Source organism: Acipenser ruthenus, chromosome 7 (genome assembly GCF_902713425.1).
Source record: "Acipenser ruthenus chromosome 7, fAciRut3.2 maternal haplotype, whole genome shotgun sequence".
NCBI lineage: Eukaryota > Metazoa > Chordata > Actinopteri > Acipenseriformes > Acipenseridae > Acipenser > Acipenser ruthenus.
The window spans coordinates 17,539,695-17,559,029 of record NC_081195.1 but is presented as its reverse complement, the minus strand read 5'-3'; the positions used below and the strand labels follow the sequence as shown (position 1 = coordinate 17,559,029).

General features: G+C 35.7%; 1 protein-coding gene across 5 annotated transcripts in view; it reads left to right on the top strand.

The window, feature by feature from the left end:
- Positions 1-19,335, top strand: part of LOC117415690 (exocyst complex component 6-like) — a 94,534-nt gene that overhangs the window by 3,038 nt on the left and 72,161 nt on the right. For all 5 annotated transcript variants that reach the window (XR_009329057.1, XM_059026503.1, XM_059026504.1 and 2 more), the window contains exon 2: positions 17,606-17,777. Coding sequence is in view for 4 of the 5 variants with exons in the window: in XM_059026503.1 (XP_058882486.1) it covers positions 17,606-17,777 (172 nt within the window). In the remaining variant the exon portion in view is untranslated. The remainder of the gene's footprint in view (positions 1-17,605; positions 17,778-19,335) is intronic.

Here is a 19,335-nt window from a genome sequence, read left to right as displayed (position 1 = left end):
ACCAAAAGAACATCTCAATGTTTTATTTATTTAGAGTTGAACTATTATAAAGACATTAACCGTTTGGAAGTGCACACCCTCTGCTGTTCACGTTTCACCTAGAAACTGTCATTATTAATCAGTGGGTGTGGCTGGGGGGGGGTTACCATATCAAGGTTGTTACATTGCAAATAAAATGATGCTGCCATGAACGCGACCAGAGATTAAGAAGTACTTGAAATTCTAAACTTTATCACAAAAAGAAAATGTGTTACTTGAAGCAGACCTTGTAACCCTTTGCCTCCCAAATGTAGGACAGTGGCGTTAGCTGTGGTGGTACAGTGATGCAGTCTCATTGCTGGTACTGTACTACCTAATAGCGACTGCTGAGTCAGAAAATAAATAGTGATTTAAAAAATCTATTTCACTATTGAAACTGAGTGCATATGTGCTATTATAAATACACTATTATTATTATTATTATTATTATTATTATTATTATTATTATTGTTATTACAATAATACAAAAACAGCACCGTTTTTAATTTTACTAAGGATGTAGCTTTAATAACATATGGCAATACTATCGATATTTAAGGTAGAGTCAAACTCACCGATTTTTTTTTCTTCTTCGTGGTAATTTGGATCAAAACATCTACTAGTACAGATTTATATTAATCTAGAAGAGAGTAGCTGGGATGCAATTAGAACTAGATTATCCTTATCGATTTAAGGATTGCAAGTTAGCCTATATTAAATAAAATGCAGGAATGTCAGGCTTAATAAAATGATTTTGGTTCTTAATTGTGGTTGTAATTGTGAATGTAAAGGGAGTAATAATTAAATAGACTAAGAAATAGCCTAATTGTCGTTATACATAAGTTGACAGTGAGTTGTTTACATGCCTCAGTGCTAAACTGTATGGCCCATATGAACTAAGAGTCTATATTTCTGACTGCCGTTGATGGCCTTCATACAGTAATAATGACAACTGGAGACCAGCTCTATCTCAGACAAGCATTTTTCTATAATTGTTTTATACCTCAAACATTGCAGAAACGTAGTTGTTTCTGAGATGGTGAACAAAGCTATAGCCTAAGTTTTTGAATGGGGGAAAAAAAAAATCCATGTCTAAAGCAGTAAGGATTTTGTATTCCGTCAACTGAAAAGTAAGTTACTTGTGTCCGTCTGTCTGTGAAGTAGGTCATGATTACGGAACAGCCTTTATTTTTATAGACACGCTCCACAGACATGCTGTTGAATGTCAGTTTGCTTTTTGTATGCAGTGGTTTTGAATGACCCAGTGCTGCGTACTTGCCCGATTTGTTGAAACACTTTTCTGTCTGTCTTGTGATCAGACACTCTGGGCACAATTCAGTAAGCTTTTGCATTGTTTACTGAAAAAGAGTGCTCCAGAATGCTCTTAAATGTATTCATTTTGTGACATCTGTGGGGTGCATATCCCAGGCCACAGGGATATAGTGGATGCACATATGTTGTACACGCTTGGTATGGGCATTCACACAAGTTCTTATTGTAATCAAAAGGGAAATCAAAGGCTCATGGATCATGTATAATAATCATGTTCTGAGGAGAGCGGTTGCCATCCTATAATGGAATGTAATACAGTTCCTGTTGCATAGCAGTTTAGTCCATTCCAGGTTTCACTGTGGGCTTCATTTGTTACATGCTTGATTGATATATACAGGAATTATATACCAATCTGTTGACTGATATGTTTTTAGTATCGACTTAGTTCCTTCGTCTAATGTTGGAGAATGACCCCTAGACTTGGACCCTTATTGGAAAGAAGACTTCTCATTGCAGGTCTAGCTGATAGAAGTAAGTGAAGGTGTACTTACTCATTCACTTTTGAAGTGCACTGTTGTTGACAGACAAACCTGATTGCATAAGCCTATAGTGTGTCTAATAAGTGCATTGCCATGCTGGTATGGAGCAGTTAGAAATCAGCAAGTGGACATTGCTACAGTATACCCTGCCGACATAAACCACAGCTGGGTTATATTTAGGGCTTCTGATTTTCGGTTTTAACCGATAAAACACGATAAAATGCACCCGATAAAAAAATAAATAAATCGGTGGATAGCCAATAAACCCCGGAAAAACACAGTGAAAACTGTGGAAATGGTTAATTGATTCACGTTGACTTTACCCTTTTCACATTAAAAAAAAATAAAACCTAGTACAAAAATAATAATAAATACATTTCCCAGTGCTGCTGGGCAATGTCCCGCCTTCCTGACTTGTATCTATCATTGATTAGTTCTGAATACTTTAAACCCACCCCAACTACTGAGTGACAGCACATTCCTACATTTCTATTGGAGACTCCGCTTGCGAGATTTAAAACGAGATTACAATCAGGATAGAGGCTTGTTAGCAGGATTTAAAGCTGTATAACAGTTAAAATATGGAGGATTTAAAACACAATTGTGGTGAAATGTACAAAAATGCCTACACACAAAAACCCCAGAAGAATGTGCCCGTGACCGTAGGGATTTCGTTGTGGAAGACAGCAAAGGAAAGAAGGTACAACTTAAGTGTACAAGTACTGTCGAGTTACTATACATATTTTGACAAAAAAAAAAAAACGCTCAAGCATTTTGGAAAGTAACCAAAAACATTAATTTCATACATATCAAAAATGAAAGCCCCGAAAAAAAACTATTTACAAAAAAATAGCTAAAAATAAGCATCGAAAAATACAATTAATAAAACCCGAAAAACAGAATCCCTAGTTATATTGGAGCCTTTTACAGCTCTGAGGATTGCATCATAACCTATTTTTTAAACATGCATACAGCTGTGACTTACAGCATTGCCTCTTAAAACATTTTTACTAAATTCCTCAACTTAAAACAATAATATCAAACAGGCTACATGCCATTTCTGTCCTGTCAGACACATTTATTTAATATTTGTCAGTAATTCTGGGAAGCTGGTTTGACAATGTGATGCAACCCTAACTGGGCATACGGAAATCCGTTTCCAGGCCCCAGTTGGATTGTAGCACCTGGTTCATTGTTTAATATCCTGTAACTGTTGCATTCTTATGACACAGCATCAACAGAATGGTAAAAGATTTAGAGATCACTAAAACTAGAGGTGAAGGACGGATAACTGCTGCTGTAGGTTTTGGTAAAAGCATGTTGGTAAATAAGCAAACATAATGAGCCGCTATGCAGTCTGGTTAAATCACTTTTTTAATAAGTTACAGTTTTCTTGTGGTGTTCTTTGTTTATGTATTTGGTCATTTGTATGGCTTCTTTATCCATAAGGGCTAAACAGCTCTGACAAACAATCTCTTGGTGTTCACTTAAAGAAAAGAGAAATCTGGGAGCACTGGATTCAAGAAACTTGAAGTAAGTTGTAGTTGTGGCTATCAGCAGCGCTCTAGAAATCCAATATTGTATTTTCTGTAGGCATGTTTGATCCATGCTTTCCTGTGTTGTTTTTCTGAGATGTGGTGGTAGACAGGAGACCACTTATCATTTTCTTGCACTTGTAGACATTTGTACCACACCTGTACAAGGAGATTGAGAAAGTTGCTGTACATAACATTATGGTGGTAGTGTGCCTCCAAGGGAATCAAAAGGAAAACTACTTATTCCTTATTTCTGGTGGCCATGCACACTCATGCCAGAGGGTCCTTATGATCTGGTCAGATGGGCAGACACACAGACAAAAGAAGTGATCCGTGCATATGGGTACAGATTTGAATAGATTGGTTCGCTGTAACCTGCCTTATTGATTATTTGAAACCCTTTTTTATGTACTGAGAACAGGCTTAAGTTGCAACTAGGTTAAGAGTACTAAATAGAAAATGAGTAACTGTAGACAGACGTTTCAACATCTCTCGTTCACTATACGGTAGGTCTCATACTGTATGTACAGTTTTGGTAGAAATACCTGTTGTAAAAGTTGTCAAGTTGACTTGCGCTTCCAAGGTTGTTTCACCTTGAAATTGACATTGTCCCCAGCTCTTCAACACCTTTTTATCTTATCACCAGGAAAACCAGCCACTTCCCTTGATTGATATGCTTTTCAGCCAGTATATATATATATATATATATATATATATATATATATATATATATATATATATATATATATATAATTTGCTTAAACATGTGCATATTTCAAAACAGCATATTTGCTCTACAAAGTGAGCAAGCGATAAACCATTTTAATATGTTCAATTTTATATTTGTTAAAGGGTTGCTTCTATAACTGCTGCTGGTTCTACAACTGCTAATATCTATTATCCCATATTACTGTAGCTTGAAACTTCATATTTTCAGGGTTATGGAAAATCTTATGGCAAAATCAAACGGCAACCTTCACTTTGAGATAGATGGGGTCATGTGACTTTGCGTTCTGGATTAAATACTGGCTTCATACAGTGGTACACAGCTGTTTTCTCTTTCTCTACTGTAGGTCAAGTTTGATCATGGGTATCAAACAAACATTGAGGTTTTTGTGACAGAAATTTTACAAATGCTCAATTAAGTGTAATTTCTCAATATGAAAAAGCACTTGCACTCGTGTTTTTTCTGAGTGTGGCAATCTGTTATATTCTTACGGCTCTGTGCCCTTGGGCTGGATTTCTTTCATTTAGATCATGTTGCCCTTCATAGAGGGTAATAGAAAAAACCCATGGGGCGCCTCCACCGTTAATGTGCTGGATATTACCTTTTATCTTTTAATTTTAGAAATGCCAATGGGAAAAGAAAAAAAAAAACTTGTTATGCTGTTTAGCCAGTCGGTGTACTGTGCTGTAGTAAGCTTTTGTTGTAGTGAAAATAATACATGTAATTTGAGTACAACTGACACATAAGGTAACAGACCCAATTAAATGCATACTTTGATCATTTGTGTCCAAGAATTACATCTAAGTAAACATGTTGAGGTGTGCTTTACTGTATAAGGACTTTTACACTTCAAGTAGGCTGTAAGAGTCACTGTACAGTCTGGACTAGTTTATCTGGCCTGAAGTTTGTGAGATTTACTGATGAGAAATAGCTTAGTTTCAGGTCCCTTTACGTCCCTGTTTTATCTCATTCCACAGCAGCAGGGGGTTGGCAGGAAGGTACATCCTTTTGGTCTGCAAACTAAAAACAGGAAGGAGGAAACCTATTGCAAATGTGGAGCCGCTGATTAACAGCTTGCATTCCTGTGCAGAGGATATGTATTAACCATCGGCCGTGTTGTACCCAGCTTTACCTCGTGCTCAATGACAGCGGCAATGTCACTACGTGGGAGTATTGACCCCGGCTATAGGAAGCAATGTTAACTGAAAAATTGCACTCAGCCCTTTCCTGCTCATTGAAACAGGATACTATTAGTGAGAACAATTCACAGGATTTGCACATACAGGAAAACAAAGCCAGTACAATTAAACAAAGGGCAAAGATTAATGTAAAAATACTTTTACATTTTTTTTTTTTTTTTATTTATAAAAGAACATTTCCACCGATTTGCCTAATTCTACAAATGCTTGAAAACAGCGATGGGACAACTATTTGAATATTCAAACAAACACTGTGTGAATTGTATTTGAAAATTGACCATGATAGTAAAAATAAAAAAAAGAACAGTGCGTAAATGGTATCTGAAATAAATTACACACGTTATTTTGGACAGTTGAGTTTTTTCTCCCTTGTTTAACAGGTAAAAGGTAATCCTGCACTTTGGTAATGAGTATACATTTTCCAGCTAAGTAAAAATGAAAGAATATTCAAACAGCACTACAAGCCAATAACTGTAATATGCTGTGATCATTTTCAGTGGTAGCATATCAAAATTGGAGGAAAGTACAGCTGATGTTTGTACCATTTGACTCTAGGATAATGATTCTGTGCACATGCATTTGACTGGTGAAATCATTTAAGGTCAGACAGCAAGAGCTTTCAAAATTCCCTGAAGACGGGTTGTTATCCAGTATCACAAATAGAGGAAAACTGGATTTTTTGTTTTTTGTTGGTGAATGAAGAGGGGAGAGTGGATGGAGCGGTGGCATGACCATCAGCGGCAGCTAGAAGCCACAAGGGCTCCGTGGTCCCTCTCCTGCCTGGTGTATGGGCACCTCCCAGACGTGTGCACCTATGAAGACCCTCTCTTTATGAAGGCCTTCAATTGGGGTGAGGTGGAGACCATGGAGGAGTGAAGGCCCCAGGACCAGCCCAGGGGGAGGGGAGGAGCAGCTGTTCCTGGAGTGAAGTCAGGGCCAGCTCATGTGCCACCAGAGTTGTGCCCCATCTGCGGGGGTAGGCACTTTGTGGCCAACTGCCGCCTCCTCCAGCCCCGCTGTCTCCAGTGCGAGAGGGAGAAGCCCCACTGTCTCCAGTGCGAGAGGGAGAAGCCCCACTGTCTCCAGTGCGAGAGGAAGAAGCCCCACTGTCTCCAGTGCGAGAGGGAGAAGCCCTGCTGTCTCCAGCGCTAGAAGGAGAGCAGCACCAGTCTCCAGAGATAGGAGACTACCTGCCTCTCCCGCCTCCACCGCTAGAGGTAGACTACCTGCTGCTCCCGCCTCCACCGCTAGAGGTAGACTACCTGCTGCTTCCGCTTGCACCGCCTAGGGCTGCCGAGCCTGCACTGCCTGGGGAGGCCTGCTTGCCGTCGTCTGGTATTTAGTGTTTGTTTAGTGTGTGGTTTTGTTTGTCTGTTTGTTTGGCCATCATGCAGTTTTGTTTGTTCTGTGTTTTCTGTTTTGTTAAACCTTTTTATTTGTTCATTTATAATAAATCGGTGCAACAGTGTGATTTACTCACAGTACTGTTGTCCTTACTTCCTGGCCTGACATCAACACCAGCCAGCCTCTTCACAACACCCCAAACCCACCCACCCAACAGTAACCCTATCTGATCCTCTCTTTGTGGTTTTTGAGCAGTGTAATTATTATTATTCTGGAAGCTGCCAGGGCAGTAAAACAAAGTCATTCACATGTAGATGCACATGTTTACAGGAAGCACCTGTATTTGAATTGGTTTCATTCAGCATTGTAAGGACATATCCTAATGAGTTTGAAATATATGAAAGTTCTAACATTTTTCCAAACTTTTCAGCACTTGCTTTTGGAAAATCCCTTCTGACCAAACATCTGTAGCTGCGGCCATTTTTAACTGACCTTTCACATTGTTATGTGCTGCTGAAGTGCATTTTTAACTCAAGAGGTTATTGATTTGGGTGCTGGTAGGGGCATCCATAGGGTTTTGAAAGCTTGAACACCCTTAATAAATTAATTCCTGTTGACATTTATTGTTTGTTTTTGTTTTAATTAATTAAGGAGCTTTTTAACTGCACCTTTATTCCATGGGCCTATATTGCACTATTGTGATGTTTATAAAATATTCAAATATTCCTTACTTGTAGTACCAAATAATGTTAAATAAATCTTTAAAATAACAGTAAAATAAACTTGCAAACCTGCATATTGCCATATAAAAAAAGGAGAGAAACAGTCCCTTCTGTATTCTATTTTGTCATTTACAGATTGGTTTTCTTGCATGATATCTTTGATATGTTAATGAATCTGTATTTGTTTGCAAATTTGAATTACTAGCATATATATATATATATATATATATATATATATATATACAATATTTTTCCACCATTATGAAAATACTGTAGTATGCGAATATTTATCATATGCAATACATTGGGTCATGTACATTGTTTTTACTTCTAGTGAATAGTTTTTTTTTTTTTTTTTTAGAGAAATTGATTGCCTGTTTCCAGTTTAAGTTTGCAAAAAAAATGCATAATTAATGATAAATGTACCTCTTTTTGACAAGAGGAAGGCACACATCAGATCACAATTGATTGCACCTGTACCAAATGTAATGTCAGAAAGTGGTATGCATTCTGACAGCATATCACTTTCTGACATTACATAGGTCAAGTTTTGGTATGCGTACCACATTCTGACACTACACCGACTCTATAGTCTAGATCACAGCTTCTATCAAAGTAAAAAACAACATCCACAAACTTGAACTTGAAGCTTATCTATAAAATGCAGGTACATTGAAACAGTATTCCAATTCCAAAAGAAAAGAAGACAGTGACAGACAAGTTGAAAAAGGCATGCAAATAGAATAATCTAGCTAGAAAAAATAAATCAAAATCTTTTTTTTTATTTTTTTATTATTTGTGCATTTTTCCTGAGTGGGATATCAGACAATGTCCGTTAGGCAAACTGTTCCCCCACTAATACTACTAGTTTAATTAAAATTGATTTTAGTTTGTTTCAAGGACTTGGACTCCGACTCAAGACTCGAAGTCAAGGACTCGTGACTCGGACTCAGACTCGGACCTGGACCCTGATGAAACTCGACACTCGGACACAGACTCGACTACAAGTCTTAGATTTTATATATATATATATATATATATATATATATATATATCCTTTTTTTTTTCTTTTTTAGATTTTTCTGGATATATTCCTATAATGACATTGCTGATTAGATGACTAGAAAATGCACTGATAGGGTTACCTCTAACACAAGGTATTGTAAACTGTAATCACTCATTAGTAGAATCAACAGCATATTGTAATCAAAAAATGAACTCCCTTTGCAGATCAACCAATACAAAGCCTACCAATAAAAAACACTTTATTGACTCAACCTCTTTATGTGATCAAAATGAAAGTGTACTAACGTGATCAGTTAGGGGGTTTACACTGTACTTACGAAGCCTTTTTTTTTTCAACAAAATTAACAATAAAGGTCTTGTCTATCAAGATTACAAATTATCATGTAGTGTTTTTTTTTTTTTTTTTTATCAGACTTGTCTAGTTTCTATATCATAGCATACAATATAGCGTCTGAAGAACCAGACATGTAGTTTGCAAATTAATACAATAAAAGTTTATGTTCGTTATACAGACAAGGTGTGAAGCAGACACGGAAATAAAATGATAAAGCTATTTCAATGGAACCGAGCAGCCAGTACTGTACAATCACTTTTGAATTGGCAAGAGGCCTTAGCTAAAATATGGGGAGTACCTCAATGATCTTTTGTCTTCTATCAAAGATCAAAATAAGAGGGTAGGAGATGCAAGGTTTTGGAAACACATTGCACAGTACATTTAAAATAAAACGGTGCCTTTCATTTGAGCTGTTGCTATCAACAAATATTATTAAGGAGCCCCCTAGTGGACGTTTTGTCTGTTGCTGTTTGAAATTCAGAGAAATAGATATGGATATTACTGTGTATAGAAGCTTCAAACATTCTGAATATATTACTGCAATTTGTAAAATTGCATTTTAATCTAATTGCATTATATAGGTATTAGACAAATGGGACGAGATGCATCCCTCCAGAACAATTTAAACACCTTGTAGGCCAAGGCCAACACGAGTGTGTCAAACAATTGCTTTATTAACCAAATACTTTCTTAACCAATTCAGTAATTCAAAATTGATTTGCAAAAATTAAAATCCCATCTCCTGTTCCTAAGCAAGATGAGTTGAGGAGGTTGATTTCCATTGTTAGTGTTCTGCAATGAAGCTGTGTGTTTTGACTGGAACTGACATTTGACAGGCATAAGAGGTCTTAAGAATAGCCTTGCATTATCCAGTAATTATCAGTAGCCTTGAAGTCATACCGTAATGTGACTGCAGACGTACCTTTTACAGTTTTTTTTATTTTTTTTATTGCAGTTTATATATATATATTTATATATTTATAACCCTGGGTATTGGGTTATACATGTAATCCCATTTACAGTATGCGTTCAAAGAATGTGAGCTGTAAACTCAATAGTTCGTTCCCGTCACAATTGGGTTATTGTGTGCTTATCAATTCTGATAATCTGTAATATGCTGAAGTGATATCCAGGGCAATAGACCTCCGTCTACGTGCAGCAAGGTGGAAATATCAGCTTTGCTGGAGACGATCACACAATTCAAGCATTATTCTTGTTTTGGAGTGAAAAGTTAATAATTTAAAGCTTATTTAAATGTCTTGCATCATTTTATGTGTCCATTGTAGAAGCAAAGCCGTAAACTCTGTAATAAACTTCAGTCATATAGTGGTTTGCATGTTAATTGCTTTTACATGTGCTTGTGTATATAATCCTCTGTCTTAAATTGGCTTACAAAAACTTATTAGGAGAATGTAATCTACAGTAGCTTTGAAAGCTTGTTTTGTCAGAGCTTAGAATCCACCTTGTTGTGTTCCTTTTATTATATGTGTTTAATGGTGGAATAGCTTTTGAGGGAGTCTTTATTACACTAATCAAGTGGGCAGTGCTTCAGCCTGTACAAGGCTGTGGCTTTTGGACTTTAGATCTGAAACCTGTGAGCAGACAGCAATAAATAGTCAGACCTTAATATTTAGGAATGCCCCTCCATGATGGGACCTCACACAGATCATTAATTGTCCTGTGTATGCTGAACTAAATGAATAGCTTATTGTATGTCAAATCAACCCGTGATAAAACGGGAAAACTGTGGCATTGAAATTAACTTAACAGAGATTGAATAACGGCCCAGAAATCTGGGAGCCAGACTGACCCCCGGATTCTGAAATCTAGACGGCGTCACAAAATTAGTCGGGCAAAATATTTTAAAAAAAACTTTTTTATGGTTTATTAGTAAAAATGTGCGGTGAAATTAAATCGGCTGATTTTAATTGTCAAAATGCAAACTACAGTAAAGTAAAAACAACATAAGGAGGCAGTTGCTGTTTAGTGTACTTTGGATAAAGTAATGATGATTGAAATTGTTGCTTTTGAGACATTATACTTTGATTTACTGTATATGTTCACTCCGTGCAACTGCTGTCCCCTCAGACCATAATGTTATTTTCTATTTGCATGCCCCAGTTTATTCAAGTCAGTGAAACGGTATTATTTTTTGTGAACAATTTTTTATTGTTTTTAGACAATTCAATACAATACTATTCAATATAATAATAGATGAAACAGTATTATTAAATACTCTACAGTCAAGTTGAAGTAAAATGTGTTTTAATGTCGTACTATCTTTTTATATTGTAAAATAAAAACAAACAAATGGGTCAGGTTTGCTGGCAGTTGTTGAAAATCTGCAGTACAGCAAAAGACTAAATGCTTATGATGTACGGCCCTATAAGGGTCACTTTTAAAGGTTAGGATTTGTGGGAAACTGTACAGTGTACCATTTAGTAAATGTTTTAGGCCTATTCCTAATATGTTGTCAGGCTTATGTAAAAATAAATAAATAGGGAATTATTTTTTCTCAACTTTTACTCAGGAACGTTCGCCAGGAGAGATTTTTTCTTCTAAACATTGCAGTGTATTCAGTTCATGCTCCCTCCTGCAACAGTGCTGGTTCTCTGATTGAAATGAGTGATGTATTGCAGGGCCAGAAAACCAGCATTGTTGTGAGTAAATGCTGAGAAATGTATTGCCCACTTAATTTAGGACCCATAATTGGTAATTACAACATTAAAAAAGAGTCAGCAATATGTTAAATATAACTCTGCGATACAGACAACACAGAAAAGGTAACGTAATGTGTTTCTCTGTATTTTTCCAAAAAGGTTAGAGAATCAAAACCATGTAGAAGTAATATTACAGGATAAGTAAAAGCAAATGAGGACATATGCAAGGTTAACTGGACTGCTGTGTTAACATTTGAGTTGAGTTATTTGTCCTGTTTTGAGTGGTCTTTTGTTCTAGGCCTCCTTACAGTTATTACAGGACAGATTTTTTCTATTTCAACCTTTATAAAGATGTGATATACTATAACTGTGCCATTTTGGCCCTTATGTTTATTGTCTGGAGTGCTTACATAATGTATACGTTTTCAAAAGGTTAACTCCAGTTGTGTCGTGTTTATTTTGGCTTTTTTCATCAAATCTTTATGTTGGCTGATTTTGATTCTAATGTGGCTGTTTTGTTAGGCTATTGCATATCCAGTGCACACTAATAATTTACCTTTACTGTTAGGGAGCTCAAAACAAACAAAAAAAATCAGTATCTTTCTTAAATGAAATGGAAGTCATTGATAAGTAGGCTGCTGTTTTACAATGGTCTAGTTTTTACATTTCCATAGCAATGTTTGCTTTTAAAATATACTGTAATTAACTTTTCCTTCATTGACGACTGTAAAATAAGGAAGTCTATTAAAGGCTGCTTATGATGTCAGTCACTCTAACCTTTCATGTTAGTACAGTACAATACACAGGGGTTGTCCGAGTTATGTATACAGATGGCATGATAATTACAATACATTTTATTATATGCTAATCCCATTGGTAACTAACATGTTTCTATAACTGTGGTGTTGGTTAAAGAGAATGGGTCCAATTCAAATAATAATTACATCCCTTTGTTTTATGCCAAGTGTCTGTTAGGCACCCAAAAAAAACTTCTGGGACTATTTGTACTAAACTGATCCGATCCTGGATCCTGGATCCAGGCTCCGATCTTGCTCCTATGACGTATTGGGTTGCAACATTTATTAAAACATTTTTAGAAGTTAAAAAACAAAACAAAAACAGACACTGGTATTAATATACTCAGTTTGTTTTTATAGAATCGCTGGAGTTCTAAATTATACATGTATAGTAGTTGCTTCTGATTTATGTTGTTTAAATTAAATGCACTTCACTTTCTGACATTCAGAATCTTCAATCTCTGTGCCACGCATATTTGCTTCTCATTGGTCAGTTTCCCTAGTTACGGCTGCGCAGCTCCAGGATCGGATCAAGATGTCGGATCAGTGGAGCTTGATCCTGATCCGCCTATTATAATGCCTTTTCATGATCCAGTTCCGATCCTGTTTTTTGATCTTGTTAGTACAACCGTGACAACCGTGACATACATTGTGACATTGGTGCATGCCAGTACTGAATTTTTTATGAACTCTTATGAAAACTTAAAATTATAAAGAATGACCTTTGAGTTTCAAATATTGGAGATAGACCTACAGTAACAAATCTCTGTATAACATTAGTAACACTGATTTGTATACACCTGTTTGGAGTCAATATACCCATTACGTAGTGTGTGGTGTGTACATTCTCATGTTTTAAATATTAAGAACTTGTTCTAATTCATTTGAATAATTTCAGTTTCATATTTGGACAAATCATAGGGCTCTACGCTACTTTCTTTTCTTAGCGCCCAAGTTAAAAAAAAAAAAATGTAGATGCATGTTGAAAAAAAGACAAAACACAAAATAAGTATAACAGTACGAACATTTAGTCCCGAGTAACTTTAGTACAATTTATCTACTTGAGAGTTGTGCATGTTTTAAGTAGTTGAGTAGACTTGTTACTGTTTGTTACTGTTTGATTGTTGATTGTATTATTATGATTTGTATTTTATTTTTGTGTCTGTGTTTTTGTACCATGTTTTATTGTGTTGCTGCCGCCTTTCTTGGCTAGGTCGCACTTGTAAAAGAGATTTTAATCTCAATGTGCTTACCTAGTTAAATGAAGGTTTAAAAAAAAATTGTTGAACATCTGTATTTCTTTTTCTAAGTCTTACAATAGACACAGTAATAAAGTTATGAACATCATATATTATTTTATTAAACATCATGTCATCAAAGAAAATACAAAATGGTATTGCAAAAGTCTACTCAAAGCTATAATAGTAGTATTTCATGTTAAATTTTGAAATGTCAAATTTTTCAGCTTTTCATTAGATATATGGAAAACTACAAAGTTTATTCTGCAGGTTTGGTTTGACTTTATGAAGCAACATTTGTTAATTCTATAGGGCGATGCAAAACCTTTGGCCATACCTGTACATTGTTATTTCTATAGTGTATGGTGCCCTCTTGTGGCAGTAGGTGGTTTCAGGCATCAGAGGAAGGAAGGTTTTTAAATCTCAATAGTTTTGCATGCCAATGTTATTAATTACATCCCATGGTGAATATTGTAGAATTTGAAACTGCAACCAAATGTATAAAATCACAACACAGAAATAATATTCATTATATAACACTGCTGCAAATACTATTACTACTACTACTTATAATAATAATTTTTTTGAAAAGTGAACATAAAAGGTATAGAACATATACATATTTGACACTGGTACACATGTGTTTGTAGTCTACGGTATGTTGAAGAACGACCTGCCAATTACATAATGGAGATAAAAATACCACATCTTTTTCTAAAATAACACTGTCTTTATATCCCTATTTGGGTTGTAACAGGGAATGTTTGCGGACTTCCATTGCACAGCAGTTTGATCCAGTCCAGGTTTTTCCAGTACGTCTACATTGTAGGTTACCAGTACAAAAAGGTATAAGCTCAGTTGTGTCTAAATAAGCTCACACTAAAAGGTAAACCGTGGTAACAAATGAAGTATAAACGTCAAAGTTAACACTAGGTGGCAATCTTTATCCTTAAAAGAAAGACCGCAGTACTACTGCTGTTCATCTTCTACTGGAGACCACAAGAAGAAAAATATCATCTTCAAGCTATTTTTTTTTTTTTTTAATTGATCCATATGTAAATGTTACCCCATGTAAAAAAAAAAAAAAAGGCTCCTGGTACTGTAGTCTACAATAGATCTACTGTAAAGAGCTCCAAACATTAATACTGCCATGCGTAGGGTGCTTCTTATTGTATGAGATGTCACTTTGCAGTTTGGGTGACAGCACGGTGAAGCAAAACTTCCCGGTATTATTGTGGCTTCAAGCTGTAGTTCTTTTAAAATATGATTGTGTTGCCAGATTTGTTTCTATGTGAAACAAGCAATGATTTCACACACGGAAAGTTTTATAAGTCACTTGACCAGGGATCAAAATTAAACGTACTGTGGTTTGAATGTTTTAAATTCAAATCGGATACAACATAACCATGGCTGGTACAATATACTAACTCTGAGATGTGTTTTACTGCAGGCTATATTTCAAATGAAGTTCAGAAAAACGAGAACAAAGCATACATATACCGGATGCATAGTTAGGCAGATCGCTGTCTACAAATACAAAGATGGATGAAACCACAGCATGAAATTTGAACTTGGAAAACTATTTAGGCTACTTAACAACAAGACTATAGACTATTGACTCCATAGTAAACAATAGCACCTTAAAGAGCCAAACAATGCAACAGTTTTATTTTTGCACATATTGGCTCAGTGACACCACCTCCTTTGTTAAATGTGCTTTTATTGTAACCTGGAGAATTACTGCGCAGCAGGCAAACATTGAAGTCTGTCTCCACATATGGTGTTTATTTAATCAAACTGAAGCATCCAGGTTATAAAGAGCTTTTGCTCTTTCAAATAGACAAACCAGTTTTCTCTCCCTTTATTTGCAACTGAAGTAAAGAAAGATGTTGTTCTGCTAATCCTCCTGTAAAAATAGACTTTACGCAGCCAAGAACTGTTGTCTATGGCATGCTTTTGATCACCCCCAACCCCACCCATTTTAATCTTCTAATTATGTTGCAACATGTTATGCTGACTTTATTTTTTAATATTTGTACCTTTTGCGAGGAATGTATACAGTTGTTATATGGTATTATACAGCTTCAAAGTGGGTTGTTGTAGTATTATGGCTTTTAAAGGCTTTGCTGTTTCTGATTCCCAGTTGTTCTCAAAGAATCATCCTAGTTGATTTTTAAAAGTTCCACTAACATTGGAGGATTTGGATATTTATACCTCAGAGTAATCCTATGAGTCAATGCGTAAATAAGACAAGTAATACCTGCTCAGTTTCGACTAAACTTTGAACCAAATAATTACCCATGGGGATTGATAGACATTTCAGTAAATAGTTCAAAGCTCTGGAGTAGATGCAAGATAACCTAGTCCTTACCTACCTGTCAGATTTCCTTTTTAAGCAACCCACACTATGTGTGCTGTAACAATTTAGCATTTTATGCCTTTCACTTAGACCACCTTAAAATTGTTAATTTACTATAACCCAACTTTTAAAGTTGTCCAGGTAGGTTGGTCTTTTTTTAAAAGCCTTCACTGGATAATGTTTTTTCCTTTCTGTTTCTCGTTTATATATTGAAAATAGTACTGGAAGAAACCTTACCTGCTCCTAGACGGAATTGAATTAAGACTAATAGTCCTGTCAAGACTGTACCAGGAATGGGCAGTGCCAGCATCGAGACTCAAGCATACTTGTTGGCAGCTATGCCACAACGCCTTGTCCTCTTTTAACTTTATAGTGCTTCAAGTTAACATCTTTTAAAAATGTTTTTGTTCTATTAAAAAAGATGACATACACATACACATATAGATACACTAAACTACTTCAGTTAGAGAGTTAAAATGATGACTAGGGATTGTTACGGCAAACCAACCATTTATTTTTCTTATGGCTTTGCCAGAGCAATAATGTAGGTCTAATATATTACAAACAGACCTTGTTGTCTCGCCAGTTTACTTCCATGCCCTTGTAAAAGCAGTTTCAGCTGCAGGTACCCCCTTCCTCTTGAAGCCATTCCATCACACTGTGAAGTAAACACACATGTTTTTTGGTTTTTTTCCTTCTTCCTAATTGTGATTTTGTTATAATGTTTCCTACTGGGAACTTTGAATGAGCTTGTATTTTCAACATGGGAGTCACCTTCTTAAATATATAAAAATGGTCTCTATTTTTTTATTTAGTAATTGGTGCGCGATGCAAAACAAATCAAGCTGTGCACATTTGTAAAGGCAAGCAGTGGGAATAGTTGTGACATGTGCTTTATGTAAAGTGAAGAATTTGTATGACACTTTCATTGCTGCAGTTCTTGGTCATTCGTTCTAATTGTTTTTTGTGGGGATCACAAGGTCACTGAAATGGCAGTTATGGACTATGAGCTGTGTGAAGATCCTGAGACAAATTGGGAAAGGCCAGTGCTTTCCTGCCCTTCGTGATGAGTGATCCCTTGCAGGACCTGCTAGACTGTCCCCGGAGAGGAAATGTGGAATGTTGATCATTAGGCCACTGGGGCTTGCCTTAGAACAGTGGATGTTACAAGCACTCTCTCTGTCCCACATGGAAGAGCAATATATCTTTTTTTTTTATTTTTTTTTTTTTATATAGAACAGCAGAATATATATTTCAATATGTTGTGTGTCAGTATTGAATATTGCTGTAAAACGAAATGTAACTAGGACAAGTAGGTACAAGTTTCAGCTTGTGTGTTTTTCATCCATAACTTTACAACAATCAATCAAAAATAAAAAAGTTGAGTAGATACATGTTTCGTCTTGTGCCATCATCAGTGTATAATGAAGAAGGCAAAAGCCGAAACGTTTTAAGTTTTGCCTAAATCATTTTCTCATATCTTTCTCACTCCATTCCCTATTCATATCTGATGGGAAACATTTTGAATTCATATTCACACGTGTTAAATCATAACAAGATGCAATTGGGATTATTTGCTTGTATGGTATACTTCAGTTTTGAAAATACATATATATCAAAACATAAAGCTACAGATGGTACCAACAGTTTTGTCAAGCTCACATAATGGTCAAGCTGCAAACAGACCATTTCACCTACTGCAAAGGTATTAGGAAACAGTAGTTTATCTATAGAGTTGTACAGTAGTGGAAATGTTTGAATTACTGGTTTCTCTGACATCTGCAGCACCATTGTCCAATTGATCATTGTTTTTTAATTGATTCCCTGTATTTCAGATCTGTATATGATGACCAACCCAATGCACACAAGAGGTTTATGGAGAAACTTGATGTTCGCATCCGTAACCATGACCGGGAGATTGAGAAAATGTGCAATTTTCACCATCAGGGTTTTGTGGATGCCATCACAGAACTCTTGAAAGTGAGAGCTGATGCAGAAAAGCTAATGGTAAGAAATACAAGCAATGAATAGGACATCTTAAATAGGATGGGTGACACACAGCATTTTTCAACTTAATACTGTGCTTCGGTGAAAACATAAATGTATCCTATTGTATATGTGTTTGCTCCTGGGTCATTCCCTGGTATTTGTCTGTTCACAACACTGTACTGCTGTCCCATTTAACACTCATCACTGCAGTCCTGTAGACAGGAATATGATAGGTAACTCCACTAAAACATAAACTATTCTAATATGTTAGTCTATGTACCAGGGTGGTACCGATAAAGATTTTCTTGGCCGATACCGATAGCCAGTGGTCATCTACCCATATCGGCCGATACCAATAATAATAGACAGTGCAGGTAAGCTATTGTAAACTACTAGAACAAGACATAGGGCCTATATTTAAACTGTTATATAATTATGAATGTTAAAAATTAACAGATATCGTTTACTTGATGTATTTATGACAAAAAAGAACAGGTATTTTTTACTTGTTGCATCTACTTCAGAAAATGAATACAAAGAATAACGTAGTATTATATTGTGTGCTGGACAGCAATTTATACATTTGTTTTACAACAGTCACACTAAAATAATATTTTGCATTTGTACTAGTAAAAACACTTCTGTATTATAACTTCGACCTATTTTGTAGTAGAAAAGAAATGTAGCCCACGCAATGTCAGCTACAACAACATTAGTTACATTCTTATTTTAAGCATACACTGCTTAAAAATGCAGTACAACTTAAATAGTTTACTTAATCAGAAACGAAAAGATGTCATAAAAATATCTGGTTACAAAATTCAGTCAAACTTGAATTTGTTACTTAACAAAAAACGGCACAGTAATCAATTCCTGCTTCAAAATGCCGCAGAATACATCTGTAACCCATAGATGTAGACTGTAGATTAAGCAAGATAAACAAAAATTACAAAAGGTAATTTTGAAGAGCATTGTATAATAATAATAATAATAATAATAATAATAATAATAACTTAAAGCATCAATGTTATTTAGGATTCAGCCTATTTTTTTTTTAAGCATCAGAATAATATTCTACTCACAGTTCATCGTTGGATTTAATGTAGCATCAAGTCTGTTCTGCTGCACACAACTCGCTATTCTATTGTTGTCTTCAGATAAAAAATTTTAAAAAATGCAAATATCGCTATTTTGAGACGTATTTACTGCATTTTGGTCGCACGTTACACAGCACTGGGAAAATTACTGTCTCAGTGTTCTTGCGTCATTAGTAAGCGTACCTAATCAAACATTAAATTCTGTGCTGGAAGAAATTCAAGCTTGAATATCGGTGTATGTTATCGGCTAAAATAACACAAACTGCCGATAGCCTATTGTGTTTTTTCCTTATATCGGTGCCATGCTGACAGGCTACCGATTATCGATGCACCCCTACTATGTCCAATTCTGTTTATTATTCAGTATAGACACTGCGATTATTTAATTAGTTATCCTAGTGTAGTTTTTATGTAAAGTTACTTAGTGCTGAAATAAATATATAAAAATAAGTTTGAAGTTTTAATGGCACAGCAGTACA